This window comes from Chiloscyllium plagiosum, unplaced genomic scaffold (genome assembly GCF_037043375.1).
Source record: "Chiloscyllium plagiosum isolate Xiang-an unplaced genomic scaffold, Cpla_swu_hap1 HiC_scaffold_2, whole genome shotgun sequence".
In the NCBI taxonomy this organism is placed as follows: domain Eukaryota; kingdom Metazoa; phylum Chordata; class Chondrichthyes; order Orectolobiformes; family Hemiscylliidae; genus Chiloscyllium; species Chiloscyllium plagiosum.
In genome coordinates, this window is record NW_028270140.1 from 4,036,071 (window position 1) to 4,055,408 (window position 19,338).

Genomic DNA, 19,338 nt, shown 5'->3' on the forward strand with positions numbered 1-19,338 from the left:
AGAGTTAAAAACAGCAAGGAGGGGACGTGAGCAGTCTTTAGCAGGTAGGATAAAGGAGAATCCTAAAACTTTCAAGAGGTATGCAAGGAATAAAAGGATGACTAGGGTAGGAATAGGGCCAGTCAAAAACAGAAATGAGAAGTTGAATGTGGACCCTGTGGAAATCGGAGAGGTGATAACTGAATATTTGTCATCTGTTTTCACTCAGGAAAAGGAGAGTATTGTAGAGAAGATGACTGAGATACGGGCTAGTAGACTAGAAAGGATTGAGGTTACTAAGGAGGAGGTGTTATCAATTCTAGAATGTGTGCAAGTAGATAGGTCCCCTGGGCCAGGTGGGATTTATCCGAGGATTTCCTGGGAAGCTAGGGAGGATATGGCGGAGCCTTTGGCTTTGATCTTTGAGTCATCATTGTCTACAGGTTTAGTACCAGAGGATTGGGGGATTGTAAATGTTGTGCCCTTGTTCAAGAAGGGCAGTAGAGATGAACCAGGTAATTATAGACCAGGTGAGCCATACATCTGTTGTCGGAAAAGTTTTGGAAAGGATTTTCAGAGGTAGGATTTATAATCATCTAGCAAGCAACAACTTGACTGGAGATAGTCAACATGGTTTCATCAAGGGCAGGTCATGAGTGTTTTGAGAAGGTGACCAAGCATGTAGATGATGGTTGGGCAGTTGACATGGTATTCATGGACTTCAGGAAAGCCTTTGATAAGGTTGGCTATTGGAAAAAATGCAGAGGCATGGGATTGAGGATGATTTAGCAATTTGGATTTGAAACTGGTACAGTTGATGGAAAATATTCAGTCTGGAGTCCGGTTACTTAATGGTATGTCACAAGGATCTGTTTTGGGACCATTGCTGCTGTTATTTTTTATAAATGACTTTGACATGGGCATGGGTGAATGGGTTACTAAGTTTGCAAATGATAGTAAAGTTGGTGGAATGGTGGACTGTTTGGAAGAATGTTGCATTTGCAGAGTGACTTGGATAAATTGCAGAATTTGGCTGAGAGGTGGCAAATGGAGTTCAATGCAGCTAAATGTGAGGTGATGCACTTTGGGAAGAATAACAGGAAGGCAGAGTACTGGGTCAATGGAAAGATTTTTGGTAGTGTGGATGTGCAGAGGGATCTTGGTGTCCATGTACATAGATCCCTGAAAGTTGCCACCCAGGTTGATAGTTAAGAAGGCATACGGTGTGTTAAGTTTTATTGGTAGAGGGATTGAGTTCCGGAGCCATGATGTCATGCTGCAACTATACAAACTTATAGTGTGGCCTCACTTGAAATATTGTCTACAGTTCTGGTTGCCCCATTACAGGAAGGATGTGGAAGCATTGGAAAAGGTGCGGAGGAGATATACCAGGATGCTCCCTGGTCTGGAGGGAAGGTCTTATGAGGAAAGGCTGAGAGACTTGGGTCTGTTCTCATTGGAAAGAAGAAGGCTAAGAGGGGATTTGATAGAGACATACAAGATGATCAGAGGATTCGATAGGGTGGACAGTGAGAGCCTTTTTCCGAGGATGATGACGTCAGCTTCTACGAGGGGCACAGCTGCAAATTGAGGGGTGATAGATTTAAGACAGATGTCGAGGCAGGTATTTTACACACAGTGGTAAGGGTGTGGAATGCCCTACCTGCCAACGTACTTAACTCAGCCACATTAAGGGCATTTAAACAATCCTTGGATAAGCACATGGATGATGATGGGATAGTGTGGGGGATGGGCTTAGGTTAGTTCACAGGTCGGCATAACATCGAAGGCCGAAGGGCTTGTTCTGCGCTGTATTGTTCTATGTTCTAACTGCATTGCTCAAGCCTATTTACAGAGGTGACAGCAAGCATCTTTCATTTCCGTTTAAGCTGAGCTTTGTGTACAAATGCAAATATTTTGTGACAGTTCCCTTTGGATGGGTTCTATTTTGCATTATTTCTCGTAGCAGTTGAAGTTTTAAATTATAGATAATGTTTATAAAATAAGCTCAAATCCTAATATTTGATCACATCTATCTAAAATGTATTGGAACTGTACCGGTGATTTTCTCATCTGTACTAAGTTTGTTGGTTGGGTCTACTTTTTCCTGCATAGATCGTGGTGTTTCATTTAGTATGTCAAGTGAACATTGTTTAGATCCATGGACCAGAAATAAGAGAATCACTGCCAAATGCTTCCAATTGAGCAGTATTTAGGGATGTAAGCACATGAGTATGATTATATATCAGGCAAATGTTAGCATGAAAACCAGTTATTGTATCCAGATGTGTGCACAATGTGCCAGTGGAACTGTTGGCCACTCAGCAGTACTGGTCAGTACAAGGCAGCATGCATGATGGTGTATTTTTAGAACAGCATTGTTCTACATTTAGCATAGAATCCTTGTATCGCATTATATATTATACCATGGTTGCAGCATGACTGTAAATGATTCCATGCTTGCTTTTGTTTTTAATCATTTAGATATCTGAGGTTCATCAATTCTTGAGGCTGCTCATTATTTTGAGCTGAGCCAATGTTCTATCTCTCATTTTTTTCCCCAATCTTTCCCCATTATTCATAACCCCCGACCCCCCGCCCAACCCCACCAAAAGAAACCACAAGGGGCCTGTAACTATGAATATCTGACTTTAAAAATCTTATACTTGCAAATGTGATCCCATACTGAGATGTAATTTTAAAGAACTGTTCCTGTACTTACAATTGCCTGCTTTATATTGTCTTGCGTTGTGTTCTCAATTGTACAAATCGACTTGTAAATGGTTTCCAGAATGGAACCCATTCTGCCTGTGGTTGTAGAACACAGAACGTAGAACAGTACAGCACAGAACAGGCCCTTCAGCCCACAATGTTGTGCCGACCATTGATCCTCATGTAAGGTAAATCTAATGTACGAACCCTCAAATTTCTGTGACTATATGCATGTCCAGTAGTCTCTTAAATATCCCCAATGACCTCACTTCCACAACTGCTGCTGGCAATGCATTCCATGCTCTCGCAACTCTCTGCGTAAAGAACCCGCCTCTGACATCCCCTCTATACTTTCCGCCAAACAACTTAAAAGTATGACCCTTCGTGTTAACAGTTTCTGCCCTGGGAAAAAGTTTCTGGTTATCAACTCTATCTATGCCTCTCATTATCTTGTACACCTCAATTAGGTCCCCTCTCTTTCTTCTTTCTTCAATAAAAAAAGTCCGAGCTCAGTCAACCTCTCTTCATAAGATAAGCCCTCCAGTCCAGGCAGCATCCTGGTAAACCTCCTCTGAACCCTCTCCAAAGCATCCACATCTTTCCTATAATAGGGTGACCAGAACTGGACGCAGTATTCCAAGTGCAGTCTAACCAAGGTTTTGTAGAGCTGCAACAAGATCTCACGACTCTTAAACTCAATCCCCCTGTTAATGAAAGCCAAAACACTATATGCTTTCTTAACAACCCTGTCTACTGGGGTTGCCATTTTAAGGGATCTATGTACCTGCACACCAAGATCCCTCTGTTCCTCCACACTGCCAAGAATCCTATCCTTAATCCTGTACTCAACTTTCAAGTTCTACCTTCCAAAATGCATCACTTCACATTTATCCAGGTTGAACTGCATCTGCCACCTCTCAGCCCATCTCTGCATCCTGTCAATGTCCCGCTGCAGCCTACAACAGCCCTCTATACTGTCAACGACACCTCCGACCTTTGTGTCGTCTGTAAACTTGCTAACCCATCCTTCAATCATCTCATCCAAGTCATTAATAAAAATTACAAAGAGTAGAGGCCCAAGAACAGAGCCCTGTGGAACACGACTCACCACTGACTTCCAGGCAGAGTACTTTCCTTCCACTACCACTCGCTGTCTTCTGTCAATCAGCCAATTCTGTATCCAGACAGCTAAATTTCCCTGTATCCCATTTCTCCTGACTTTCTGAACGAGCCTACCATGGGGAACCTTATCAAATGCCTTGCTGAATTCCATATACACCACATCCACTGCTCGACCCTCATCAACCTGTCTAGTAACATCCTCAAAGAACTCAATAAGATTTGTGAGGCATGACCTGCCCCTCTCAAAGCCGTGCTGACTGCATTTAATCAAGCCATGCTCTTCCAGATGGTCATAAATCCTATCCCTCAGAATCCTTTCTAACACCTTGCAGATGACAGACTGACTGGTCTGTAATTGCTGGGGATTTCCCTATTTCCTTTCTTGAAGAGAGGAATTACATTTGCCTCCCTCCAGTCCTCAGGTACGACTCCGGTGGAGAGTGACGATGCAAAGATCTTCGCAAGCGGCGAAGCAATCACATTTCTCGCTTCCCAAAGCAGCCGAGGACAAATCTGGTCTGGCCCTGGCGACTTGTCAATCTTAATGTTTGTCAAAATTTTCAGCACATCACCTTCCTCAATCTCCATCCGTTCCAGCATGCTTACCTGCTCCTCAATGGTTTCATTCACTACAAGGTCCTTTTCTTTAGTAAAGACAGGAGCAAAAAACTCATTTAGGGCTTCCCCTACCACCTCAGACTCTACACACAAGTTCCCTATGCTATCCCTGATCAGCCCTACTCTTTCTTTGATCATTCTCTTATTCCTCTCATACGTGTAAAATACCTTTGGATTCTCCCTAATCCTTCCTGCCAAGCCTTTCTCGTGCCCCCTCCTGGCTCTCCTCAGACCATTTTTGAGCTCCTTCCTCGCCTGCCTGTAATCCTCTAGAGCTGAGCAAGACCCTAGCTTCCTCCACCTTACGTAAGCTGCCTTCTTTCTTTTGACGAGAAGCTCCTCCGCTCTCGTCATCCAAGGTTCCTTTATCTTACCCCTTCTTGCCTGTCTCAGAGGAACACATTTATGCATCGCTCGCAACAACTGTTCCTTAAACAGTCTCCACATGTATATAGTGCCTTTTCCATGGAACAATTGCTCCCAGTCCATGCTTCCCAACTCACGTCTGATAGCATCATAGTTTCCTTTTCCCCAATTAAATATCTGCCCATTGTGCCTGCTTCTCTCCTTCTCCATAGCTATGTAGAATGTGAGGCAGTTGTAGTCACTATCACCAAAATGCTCTCCCACCACAAGATCTGTCAACCGTCTCATTGTGTCTTAGGACCTTATTTACGGATTGATTGCTGTGGTGTATATCATCATGGCAATGACATTTTAAATATTAGTTACAAAATGGTGACATCTCTTGAGAGGTGATATATAAATACGTGTTTAAGTTTTGTTACTTTTCTTTTTAAGAAGCTGATTTAAAGGTTTTGTCCCAGATTTCCCAACTATTTTCTAATTGCAGGAATGCATCCCAAAGAATAGAAAAAAGAATCCCATTTTCAGGGCCCTGATGGTGTACAGTGCAACAATCAATGTGCAAAGAAAGCCTTTAAACACAGCAACAATACTGATTGACAGTTACTGTCCATGACCTATTGTTACATTTAAAGGCATTTTGTGAATAAGATGTGATATGGTTGCTGCTTTTCTGAATCTATTTATAAAAGCTGATTTTTGGTCAATGTGACCTTCCCTTCTCATCAGAAATGGTGTGGGTGGCGGATTTAACACTACACAGAGGTTTCTGACTGTGTTCAGACATATCACATACCCCTTCACATTAATGTACCCATGTGTCTTAGAATGGTTTGGTCTATTAGTTCAGATGGGTGTCTTAATTTGAACCCCCCCCCCCCCCCCCCACTTACTGTAGTGAATTAGGACTTCGATTTAAATGGACAAGTCATGACTGATGAGGAATTGAGAGTATACACCTCATTTGAATTGTGGGTCTCACAGTCTTTAACTTGTCAGTGAAAACTGTCAGCACAAAGCGTCCTTACTACTGGAGTCCTCGGGTGGGGGGTGCGGTCTTTTAATCAATGGATTTCTTGGTCACGCCCCCAACTCTGGAATTTTCCCTATTCCTGGATTTGAAACCTCACCTGACTCTGGTGGTGATGTCCTCACCTGAAATGCCACCTCAGGTCTTCAGCTGAAGTCTGGGAAGTGAAATCATCACTTGCTTTAGCTCCCATGTTGTGATTCTTGCCTTGAAATTAAAATTATGGCTTTCGTTTCCAAAGAAGCCTCGACAAATATTTAAAGCATTTCAGACTTTGCATGAATTTTTTTCAATGTAGTATTTTGAATGGTAATGGTTAGTTTTTAGATTCGACTGAAGTTTATAGTTTAATATAAATATAATATAAAAACATTCTTTTTCCAATGTAAGTTTTTAATGATTTTTATTTCCAGTCTGGCAATTTTATATTGTAGAATCTGTTCTGCTATTTTTCTGTTTCAGTTTGAATGAACAGAAGAAGCTCTGTTTCGATTCAAAAAGACAGTATTCACCAGCAGGTGGGAGAACTGGGGATATTCTGAAAAACAGAGATTTGATTGGTGTTAGTTCAGCCTATGCTACGGTGTGCTGTACTTGGCTAAGTTTACAGTAATACTGAAATTTTCCCTTATAGGGCACAGCATGAGTTTGAACAGGCAGGACTTGAGTTGACAGCTCACTCGGCTGAAGTGAAATTTTCCGAAAGTGTACGAAGCCCTCTTTCTAAGCAAGACAACTTTATTTCTTGCAAGTTGGCTGCAGGGGTGTGTGTGGGGGTGGGAGGGGGTTGGTGGGGGGGTGGAAGGAGAAGACGGGAGAACTTAGATCTGTCTGCTATAAACTTGGCTACCATATCAGATGCTGGATCGTGTTTCTTCACAGTTGCTTGTTTGCAGTTGTAAGTAATGGAATTCTCCCTTTCCTGTTTAGCAGTATAGGCCAACCTTGAACAGTTATTGAGTCTGAAACAGCAGCTGCCTTTTATGCCATATAAGAGTATTCAATAATGTGCAATAATTAGTTTGGGTGGATAACTTTATACTAGAGTTTATCGTGATGTTTTTACCCTGATATTTGATTAGGCAGTTCCTCTCCTGGCTGTGGAATTTCAGACTGTATCGGAAACTGGTTGGACTGCATACTTTTAGTGAGTTTGCTCTGGAGTGAAATCTGATTGAGATTGTACTGCAGCCAGCAAAACAGTTGTTAAAAACACAGGAGGGCAGATGATTTCTTTAAAACGTCTTTACGTTAGTAAAATGTGAAGCCGCCTCCGTCCTCTTTTAGAGGGAAAGGAAAAACTGAAGGCAGTAGTGTTCTGTTTTTTTTTTAGGATGAGCAACTTGTGTATATACCCTTTCTGTCCCCCCAGAGGAATTTTGCATTCAGTGCATGTGGTCATCTGATTAATGCACAAGTTAGTCTCCAAAGAATTTGTGCGTCTGAAGTTTGCATCAAGTTCAGTTCTGTGTGCTATAACTTGCTGCTAATAAAGGTATCCGTAGAAGTGGTTTTTTTTAATCCACGACATCTGATATTTCGTAGTAAACTAATTATTAAAACTCATCTTCTGCTATCCTTGCAAAATTCTCACAGAACCTTAAAAGCAAGGCTGCATGTGGCTGGCGATCAGATCTATACTTTGTGTTCACCTTCCTTGATTAGGATTGTTCTGAGCGATAATTTAAAGGAAACATAAAGCAAAGTAAAATGACTTTCTAAAATGTAGCTTCATGTTGGCAAACTTGTAATTAAAGTTTTATTTCTTTTTTCCGACAGAGAAAGGAGAAGAATCTTTAAATGGAGAAGATGGAAAGGATCCACAATCTCCATATTCTGTGGAGACACCTTATGGTTTTCAAATTGACCTGGATTTTTTAAAATATGTTGATGATATACAAAGAGGAAACACCATAAAGAAACTGAATATCCAAAGGAAGCCCAAAGTGGCTAAAACACCCGCAAACCTTAGAAACATTGGAGATCAGGTCAGTGGATGGACCTCAACAGAGTCCCTGTCCTCCTCCAACAGTGAAGACAGCAAATTGTCACCATCTTTATTTATTGGAGCAAGAAGCCAACACACTCCTCAAACAAGAACTGGTGGTATTGAGGCAACACCGGCATTTTTAACTGTTCAGGAAAATAAGCTGTTACCGCCACCCTCACCAAAACCAACTGCACACAACTTCCATGTTGAGAAAACTCTGATGGAGACTCGTCGAAGGTTGGAACAAGAGCGATTGATCATGCAGTCATCCATCGGAGATGCCCGCCGACCGAGGTTTGCAAGTTTTGGAGGAATGGGCTCCACCAGCTCTTTAGCTTCATTTACGGGATCCAGTGGACCCAATCAAGTATCTCCAAATTCTCAGCAAGTTCAGAACGGTTTCCAAGCAAATGGGGATTACAATCCTTATTTTATTTCATCGATGGGCAGTTCCATCCGTCACAGTCCATTAAGTTCAGGTATCACAACACCAGTCACTAACATCACCCCAATGCATCTTCAGCACATCAGGGAACAAATGGTGGTTGCATTGCGACGACTGAAAGAGCTTGAGGAGCAGGTGAAAACAATTCCGATTTTACAGGTAAAAATTTCAGTATTACAAGAAGAACGCAGGCAATTGACTGCGCAGCTGAAAAACCAAAAGACTTCAAATCAGAATACTGCATGTGGGTTCCGAAAGCGATCCTACAGTGCAGGAAATGCAGATCGTTTTGAACAATTACTCCAGACTAAGCAGGGGGGAGAACTCCACATTGACTCAGAGGATGAAATGGAAAGTTTAGAGCAGAGTTCCCTGAGAATGGAAGAGTTCAGGCAACTGACTGCAGAAATGCAAGCGCTTGAAAAGAAGATTCAGGACAGTAGTGATGAGAAACTAAGCAGCAATAAAATGTGCGCAGAACCGTTGGTAAAGATGAAAGAATACAGGTCCATAGCTTCTGGAGCAGATGTGAATATGAATGAAATTGTGGTTTACAATCGATCTGCAAAACTTCTCAAAGATGTAGCAGTGGGGCCAACTGTCAAACATACAGATGCCTGTGTTGGGGTCACTGAGATTCTGCTAGGTGTCACTACAGAAGCAGAGATGGAAATTGAACTACAACAGCAGACCATCGATGCGCTAAAAGAGAAGATTTATAGGCTGGAGGTGCAATTAAAAGAAGCTACACATGAAGTGGAGATGAGTAAACTGAAATTAGAGCTGCAGGTTGCTGGATCAAGGAAAAAGACAGATAAATATGTCATGGTACAACCACTGGTCTCCACTGCATCAGTACAAGCAGTAGTACAAACGAGAAACCAAATGGTTGGTGACCATATCAGCAATTGTGATGCTTGTGTAGGCACTCGACAGCAAACCCACAGCATGGGAGTCACTTGTAAACCAGATCTCCAAGATGTTGCTGTGGGGCCAGATATACCATTGAACTGTTGGGTTGTACACGAGAAGGTGGAGTTGCAGGATATGTGTGTCGGTCATCACGTTGTAATGTGTGATAAAACTGTGGATTGTGGGACGGAGAAAAATTTCTCAGATGTAGCTACAAACACAGAAGGGTGCATTCAGGATCAAGATCTTATTGAGATGAGGGAGAAAGTTCTTCAAACCAAGGAATTTAAATCAGTTGGCTGTGGTGATTGTTCAGTGGATGTTATTGTTTGTCAACCAAAAGAACTAATCTCCTCCAGTACGAACACTATCCACATTTATGCAACTGATAAAGCTGTATTTGCAAGACCTGAAACTGCAACCCAACACACACACACAGACATGTATAGATTGAATCAGTTCACAAATACTGAGCTAGTAACATTTACAGACTCTATGACTAATACACTTGTGAGCAATTATAATAAAGAAACCAACACTATAGCCATTGAAACAAGAACTGTAGCTGTGGGAGATGGTAGGGTGAAAGACGTTAATGGAACTCTTAAGACGCGCTCCATTGGTGTAGGTACAACAGCCACTTATGATATTGATTTGGAGAAGTCATCTGTTAAGACAAAAGATTTTGGAGTTGGCCAATTAAACATAAATGAGAACTATCTTGTTGGTTTGAAGACCAGAAATATTGGTTGTGGTACAATTAATCATCAACTTGTGACACCAAACACAAAAAGTATCGGTGTTGGAAATGAGGCCGTGTTTGCGACAAAAAACCAAGAGGCTGATCCAGAGACCGATTCCACATTAAACCACTATGTTGAGCGTGTGCAAAGGTTGTTACAGGAGCAGCAGATGTTACTGGCTGAAAATTACACCGAGCTGGCTGATGCATTTGGGCAGCCCCACTCACAGATTGGATCTCTCAACTCCCAGCTTATCAACACGTTGACCTCAATAAATTCTGTCATGAAACATGGGAACACTGAGGAAATAAAGAACAGTGACATCGTCAATCCTTGTGTGGACACTGTGATGACAGGTTAGTCACAATAGAGATAGAGCTTTGTAATTGAGAGCAGTATTTTAATGTGTTTCCTCATTCTGACTAATTGTAAAGGTTTTCAAACTTGGACTGTCTTTAGCTTAAACCTTTTTCCATCATATTTGGAAATTAACTTTGAGTACAATTAAGTCAGTTTGTATATGTTCTTACCTGATTGAATTTTCATCACCGAGCCAGCTTCCCCTTTGATCTGTGATGACAAAACTTGTCATAGCCCTGTGAATCTATTCAACACATGTTTTGGATCATGTATTTTATTTAAACTGTGAGATTCAAAAGGCCTTAAAATTCTTTTGCCAAAACTAGTAATATTCTTTATCCTGAAATGAGTTGCAATTCTGTATAAACTTCATTTAACATTGAAAGATATCTGAACCAAAGCTTGACTGCTGAACGTTTTGAAGTACAGACAATAGAACATTTAAGCCAGTTATTTGGAGACATAGGAGCTCAATGTTATTTTTTTGTGGACTACCTGCTTCTGATTGCAACTTTACTGTGTTATTAAGAGGAGGAAGTGAGGAGTGTGTTATTTAAGAGATCTGTTGTGCTGTGTTTATCAACATTAATGAAAGTCTCAAAAGGCTATGTAACAAGTTTCCTCATTGAATTGTGAACTGTGAAATGTTTGGTTTTGATTAAATAAGTTGATTTAAGCACCATACAATTGCCACCCATTTTAGTGAACTCAAGGTAAACAAATAATGAGCTGGTCTGCTACATGGACTTGCATCAATATTAAGTATTAACTGTTTTGCTCCGAGCAATAAGGCAGGATGTCATCAACTTTATTGCGTATAATTGCTCAGCAGAGTGACACATTAATGTTGACTTGGATTTCTATAGCTCAGTATTTACATCCTGGGGAGATTGCAGATTAATGTAGTCAATGGACTAATGTAAAAAGTAGAGATGGAAATGTGTTGCTGGAAAAGCGCAGCAGGTCAGGCAGCATCTAGGGAACAGGAGAATCGACGTTTCGGGCATTAGCTCTTCTTCAGGAATGAGGAAAGTTGGTCCAGCAGGCTAAGATAAAAGATAGGGAGGAGGGACTTGGGGGAGGGGCGTCGGAAATGTGATGGGTGGAAAGAGGTCAAGGTGAGGGTGATAGGTCAGACTGGGGTGGGGGCGGAGAGGTCGGGAAGAAGATTGCAGGTTAGGAAGGCGGTGCTGAATTTGATGGATTTGATTGAGACAGGCTGGGGGGAGGGGAAATGAGGAAACTGGTGAAATCCGAGTTCATCCCTTGTGGTTGGAGGGTTCCTAGCCGGAAGATGAGGCGTTCTTCCTCCAATCGTCGTTTCGCTGTGGTCTGACGATGGAGGAGTCCAAAGACCTGCATATCCTTGGTGGAGTGGGAGGGGGAATTGAAATGGAAGTTCCATATCCGCCACAGATTCACCTGTACCTCCACACATATCATCTATTGCATCCTTTGCACCCGATGTGGCCTCCTCTATATTGGGGAGACAGGCAGCCTACTTGCGGAGCGTTTCAGAGAACACCTCTGGGACACCCGGACCAACCAACCCAACCACCCTGTAGCTCAACATTTCAATTCCCCCTCCCACTCCACCAAGGATATGCAGGTCTTTGGACTCCTCCATCGTCAGACCACAGCGAAACGACGATTGGAGGAAGAACGCCTCATCTTCCGGCTAGGAACCCTCCAACCACAAGGGATGAACTCGGATTTCACCAGTTTCCTCATTTCCCCTCCCCCCAGCCTGTCTCAATCAAATCCATCAAATTCAGCACCGCCTTCCTAACCTGCAATCTTCTTCCCGACCTCTCCGCCCCCACCCCAGTCTGACCTATCACCCTCACCTTGACCTTTTTCCATTTCCGACGCCCCTCCCCCAAGTCCCTCCTCCCTATCTTTTATCTTAGCCTGCTGGACCAACTTTCCTCATTCCTGAAGAAGGGCTAATGCCCGAAACGTCGATTCTCCTGTTCCCTAGATGCTGCCTGACCTGCTGCGCTTTTCCAGCAACACATTTCCATCTCTGATCTCCAGCATCTGCAGACCTCACTTTCTCCCTAATGTAAAAAGTAGGGAAGCACAGCAGACCATTTCCAAATGCAAGGTGCTACAGACGGTGTTTTTTCAGATTCTGATCGGAACTCCTTCAGAAATCTGGAATTGCGATTGTATTCTGGTAGGTCCTCCATAGCACAGAGCAGTCCGGGAAGGGAGGAGAAGATTCTGTGACTATATGCTATTTCATATGAAGCCTAGTATCCAGTTTGATGCAATTTATCAAATATTTCAGTTAGCCCCTTACATTGGTCACGTTAATTTGAAATTAAATGATCAGTTTATGCTCACTTTACACCATAACAGGGAGGTGATGGCCTAGTGGTCCAATCCAGGGACCCAGGTAATGTTCTGGGGACCTGGGTTCGAATTCCACTGTGGCAGACGGTGGAATTGCAATTCAGTAAAAATAAATCTGGAATTAAGAATCTACTGATGACCATGAATCCATTGTCGATTGTCAGAAAACCCCATCTGGTTCACTAATGTCCTTTAGGGAAAGAAACTGCCATCCTTACCTGGTCTGGCCTACATGTGACTCCAGACCCACAGCAATGTGGTTGACCCCTAACTGACCTCTGGGCAATAAATGCTGCCTAACCAGTGACTCCCTCATCCCATGGATGAATTTTTTTAAAAACTAAGTGCAGCAAGATGCTTTATTGGATTTGACAACTCAGTATATTCTGTCATATGACAAAATGCACCAGTGTTTGGAATATCCTTTGTTAGTTTCACATTGGCTGGCTGATGATTAGTCATTAACAAAACCGCATCTGAATTTCAAGAATATAACCACTGGAGTTGGAAATGTTTAATATTTATGGATTGTTCTTCATCAAAGTTGTTGTAGCTTTTGATCTTGCTCAATATTTTTCTGATATTCACAAGAACTGAGTTTTCACAGTGCAATTTGGAGAAAGATGAATAGCGTTATTGACCTGATTCAGTGACCAGCAGTCATCTCCAACAGGGGGTGAACGTGGAACCCTATTAGCTTTACTATCAAACCTGTCTTTAGTGTAATTTTATGTTCATAATTTTAAACTCTGCTTTTGGGCATATAATGTTTTCTTAACAACTTTGAGCAGTATTGGTATACATTTTATGATAATGTATAACATTATAGAATGATACAGCATTCACTCATTGTGCTGTGCTTTGCTCTGACCTTGAGAGAGCTGGTTAATTAATCCCAAATCTGTCTCCCCACATCCCAGCAAATTTTCAACAAAAACAGAAATTGCTGGAAAATCTCATCAGGACTGCCACCATCTGTGGAGAGAAATCAGAGTTAACATTTCAGTTCAGAACTGATGGGAGCTAGGCAATGGATTTTGTTATGCAGAATATGGGTTGGTGGAGGGGGTAGGGAGCAAACGATAGATGGAGATAGAGCCCAAAGAGAGAGGAGAACAGTTGGACAGACAAAAGGGTGGATAACAGTCAGGCTAGGAGAATGAATGGGGACTACAGTAGAGCTAATGGGGAACTAACAATGGGTTTTGTGTAATTGAAGACCATGTGATAACAAGGCCTGATCTGTGGGACTTTGGGTTAGGACATAGGAGAAGGTGCCTCAAACCCTAGAATTGTTGAACTCGATATGTAGTCCAGAGGCCGTAGAGTTCCCAAGCACACAATTTTCATTTATGTATCCTGCTTCCCTTTGAAAGCTGCTATTGAATCTGTACCCATTACCATTGAGACTGTGGATTTCTGATTCTTTTGCCTATTACCTTAAATCTGTGAGCTTTGTTTACAGAGCCTTCTACCATTTAAAACAATTTCAACTTATCTATTCGATCAAACCCCTTACAACTTTGAACACCTCCATCAAGCTTTCACCTCATCATCTAACGAAAAACACTTTGAAAGAGATGATCAGAAAGTCAAATCATTTTTACATGGCCAGAGACTGACATATTGGCATTGAGAGGTATCGAGTACTTAATCATGGAAAATTAACTCTCAGAAATGGTAAATAATCAGGAAAGCAAATGGCTTGTTGGCCTTTATGGCCAAAAGGATTGGAAGTGTGTCTGTGAATCAGTCTTAGTGCAATTGGACAATGCCTTGGTGAGACCACACTTCAATGCTGTGTACACTTTTGGTCTCCCTGCCTAAGGAAGCATATACTAGCTGTAAAGGAAGTACAGCTAAAGTGTGTTGGCTAAATTGATCCATTGAACTTTTTAAATCTTTTCAGGATTTTGGTAGTCACAGTAATTGGAGGCTGTTAAAAATCCCCTGTTACAAATCTTAGGTCACAGCCTCAGAATAGGAAGCCAACTCTTTAAGACTGAGTTGAGGAGAAAGCTTTTCATCTGGCTGGTTGTCGACCTTTGGGATGTTTTTTCTCATTCTCTAGCCCCCCGAGAGGTGTATATAAGCAGTTACATCTCTTTCTGAAGTTTACCATCTTTACGAATATTCCGTTTCTTAATTTCTTTATTCATCTAAACAAAGGAATAAGTTGTTTTAAAAACTGCAAGAACTGCAGATGCTGGAAATTAGAAACAAAATCAAAAATTGCTGGAAAAGCTCAGCAAGTCTGGCAGCATCTGTAGAGAGAGAGAGAGAGAAAAATCAGAGTTAACGTTTCGAGTCCAGTGACCTTTCCTCAAAGTAATAAATTTAATTTCCTGCTCTGAATGGATATGTAATGCATATCTGCCCCTCTGCCACCAGTGCTGTTAACAGGGAAGAGACAGCAATTGCAACTTTTTTTTTTTTTTTAGATTAGATTACTTACAGTGTGGAAACAGGCCCTTCGGCCCAACAAGTCCACACCGCCCCGCCGAAGCGCAACCCACCCATACCCCTACATTTACCCCTTACGTAACACTACGGGCAATTTAGCATGGCCAATTCACCTGACCTGCACATCTTTGGACTGTGGGAGGAAACCGGAGCACCCGGAGGAAACCCACGCAGACACGGGGAGAACGTGCAAACTCCACACAGTCAGTCGCCTGAGGCGGGAATTGAACCCGGATCTCAGGCGCTGCGAGGCAGCAGTGCTAACCACTGTGCCACCGTGCCGCCCATCTTGCCGCCCAACTTGCTTCTGAAAGAGAGAAATTGAAATTTTAGCAAGATAGCTCTGCATAAAGCAGAATTCAAATAAATCTTATAAGTCAAATCTTAAGATCTCTGTATACGATTTTACACAAGAGATGGAACTTGTGTAGTAAATTGGTAAATTAAAGTCCGAGAACTGTACAGCACGGAAACAGGCCCTTCGGTCCAGCTTGCCCATGCCGACCACATATCCTAAATTAATCTAGTCCCATTTGCTAGCATTTGGTCCGGCGTTAAACCTTTCCTTTTCATACACCCATCCAGATGCCTTTTAAGTGTTGTAATTGCATCACTCTCCACCACAATTGTTAGAAAATATTTAGCTGTGCATGAAGATGTTTTACAATAACAATAGCTCCTGCTATTTTGATGATCAAGTGTTCAATAACTGCTGAATGGTGCAGACAAAGCCATTAGTGATTGCTACCAGAAATGTCTGGGGTTGGAAATTGCAAATGAAATCTGAGAAGATTGCTACTTCCCCTTCAGTCTCCACTACTAACCACGTTGAGCCAATCTGTTCAGTTCAATAATTATAGGTGTGTGTTTGTGGAAACACTTCAAGTTTTGGGGATTAGTCATGCAATATGAATATGTTTATGCAGTCAAAACAGGTTGGTTATTTCACAATGTGATTGCAAATAATCTGCTTGTGTGACTGATTTCTTCATGTCATAGGATAGTTTAAATTTATTGATTTACTACAAGGTCAACTTGTGAATGTGGAAGTTGGGACATGATAGTGGGTATGCTTTTCGATGTTTCCCTTCAGTATAGTTAGATTAAAATTTGGAAGTTATTACCTATCTATCTCCTCAGCAACAAAGGATAAGATTTCAAAAAGGATAGGTTATATTTGGTGGCTTGTAATTTAGTAACTTAGCGTTTACTGTCTTCTAAACAAGACAGATGCGTAGTGTTGTAGGACAGAAAGACATAGAGGTTCAGGTACATTATTCTTTGAAATTTGCATCACAGGTCGACAAGATGGTTAGCACACTTGCATTTGTTGCTCGGACCTTTGAGTATAGTAGTTGAGACATCATGTTGAGGTTGTACAGGATGTTGGTGATGCCTCTTCAGGAGTACTGTTTGCAGTTCTGGTCAATCTGCTGTGGAAAAGATATTATTAAATTGGCGAGGGTTCAGAAAAGATTTATTAGAATGTTGCTGGGAATGGAGAGTTTGAGTTATACAAATACGCTAGATAGGCAGGGACTTTTTTTCACTGAGATGTAGGAAGTTGAGGGGTGACCTCAGTGGTTTATAAAATCATGAGGATCATAGATAAGGGGAAGAGCAAAGTCTTTACCCCAGGGGTGTGGGAGTTCTCCCAGGTGAGAGGAGAAAGATTTAGAGTTATAGAGTCGTAGAGATGTACAGGAAGGCAGCAGACCCTTCGTTCGAACTTGTCCATGCCAATCAGATATACCAACCCAATCTAGTCCCACCTGCCAGCACCTGGCCCAATCTCTCCAAACCCTTCCTATTCATAAATCCATTCAGATGCCTTTTAAATGTTGCAATTGCACCAGCCTCCACTACTTCCTCTGGTAGCACCCTTCATACACGTACCACCCTCTGCATGAATAAGTTGCCCCTTGGTTCTCTTTTATATCTTTCCCCTCTCACCCTAAACCTATGCCCTCTAGTTCTGGACTCCCCAACCCCAGGGAAAAGACTTTGTCTATTTATCCTATCCATGCCTCATGATTTTATAAACCTCTATCAGGTCACCCCTCAGCCTCCCACGCTCCCAGGGGTAACAGCCCCAGCCTATTCAACCTCTCCCTATAGCTCAGATACTCCAACCCTGGCAACATCCTTGTAAATTTTTTCTGAACCCTTTCAAGTTTCACAACATCTTTCCGATAGGAAGGAGACCAGAATTGCACGCAATATTCCAACAGTGGCCCAACCAATGTCCTGTACAGCCACAACATGACCTCCTAACTCCTGTACTCAATACTCTGACCAATAAAGGAAAGCATACCAAACGCCTCCTTCACTATCCTATCTACCAGTGCGACTCCACTTTCAAGGAGCTATGAACCTGCACTCCAAGGTCTCTTTGTTCAGCAGCACTTCCAAGGACCTTACCATTACATGTATAAGCCTGCTAAGATTTGCTTTCCTAAAATGCAGCACCTAGCATTTATCTAAATTAAACTCCATTTGCCACTTCTCAGCCCATTGGCCCATCTGATCAAGATCCCGTTGTAATCTGAGGTAATCTTCTTCGCTGTCCACTACACCTCCAATTTTGGTGTCATCTGCAAACTTACTAACTATACCTCTTATGCTCACATCCAAAGTATTTATATAAATGATGAAAAGTAGAGGACCCAGCACCGATCCTTGTGGCACTCCACTGGTCACAGGCTTCAAGTTTGAAAACAACCCTCCACCACCACCCTCTGTCTTCTACCTTTTGAACCAGTTCTGTATCCAACTGGCTACTTCTCCCTGTATTCCGTGCGATCTAACCTTGCTAATCAGTCTCCAATGGGGAACCTTGTTGAACACCTTACTGAAGTTCATATAGATCACACTCACCGCTCTGCCCTCATCAATCCTCTATGTTACTTCTTCAAAAAACTCAATGAAGTTTGTGAGACATGATTTCCCATGCACAAAGCCATCCTGACTATCCCTAATCAGTCCTTGCCTTTCCAAATACATTTACATCCTGTCCCTCCTTCCAACAACTTGCCCACCACCGACATCAGGCTCACTGGTCTATAGTCCCGTGGTTTATAGAGTGAAGTGTGGAATGAACTGCCAGAGGAAGTGGTGGATGCAGGTAAATTTATATTTGAAAGACATTTGGATAAGGACATGAACTGAAAAGCTTTGGAAGGATATGGACCAAATGTGGGACTGGTTTAGTTTGGGAACATGATCAGTGTGGACTAGTTGGACCAAATGGTCTGTTTTCATGCTGTATGACCCAAAGACTATCACTCTTTGACTCTGCTGTCTGGCAGAAGGACAGGCTGATGTTGTGTGTTGTAAGTTTCATGTTGTTTCTTCCATTACTCCCTCCTCTTTCCCACCACACTCTGTTCCCTCAACTGGTTTGATAAGGTATTGGCTTGTTCTCCCCTTCGCCAATGCTACTGTGTCGGACTCCTTTCCGATGCTTCATGCAGTTAGCAAGCAGAAACTAAAACAAAGCAAGAGGGTTAATGTTAAAAACCTGAAGAACTGTGGATGCTGGAAATCAGAAACACAAACCGAAATTGCTGGAAAAACTCAGGTCTGGCCGCATCTGTGGAGAGAGAGCAGAGTTAATGTTTTGGATCCAGTGACCCTTCTTTTGAAAAGAGTTTAATGCTGTTTGTTGTCACAATCAGTTTGCAATCCGGACAAATCATTTGACCTCTATCTGTACAATGGAAAATGGCAAAAATATTTTTGTACAAATGGTTCTCTTTTACTCCTGAAAATACAGGCTTGACCTGGTTCTAATGTAAATCTTCCAATACTTCCATTGTTTAAAACAGGATCCTGCGCCTAAACTTGAAATGTTAATTCTATTTCTCTCTCCACAGATGCTGCCAGAACTGAGATTTTCCAGCATTTACAGTATTTTGCTTTCATTTAAATTGTCTATACCTGGCCATTCGATGATGGCAAACTAGCCTGCTATATGATCAGCTCAACCCTGTCCTTGTTCAATGTGCCACCTTCAGCCTTTATTTCTTTGAAAGTCACGGAGAAGCGGATAACAAGGGGACTATGTTTTTCCTCACTTACCTCATGGCTGCTGGGACTAGTTGTACAGCAACATTGCTCCTCTCTCTGCAAATGGCATCTAATTTAACAAATTTTTGTTTCCAGTGTCTGTGGAATGAATTCCATGTTAAGAGTATTGAGTTGTGGTGGGATGGGGGTTGGTGTGGAGGTGCCCATCGAA

At 42.1% G+C, this 19,338-nt stretch overlaps 1 protein-coding gene across 7 annotated transcripts in view; it reads left to right on the forward strand.

Moving 5' to 3' along the window:
- Positions 1–19,338, forward strand: part of kank1a (KN motif and ankyrin repeat domains 1a) — a 255,645-nt gene that overhangs the window by 195,898 nt on the left and 40,409 nt on the right. For all 7 annotated transcript variants that reach the window (XM_043718240.2, XM_087994305.1, XM_043718278.2 and 4 more), the window contains one exon: positions 7,607–10,273. In XM_043718240.2, coding sequence (XP_043574175.2) covers positions 7,607–10,273 — 2,667 coding nt within the window. The remainder of the gene's footprint in view (positions 1–7,606; positions 10,274–19,338) is intronic.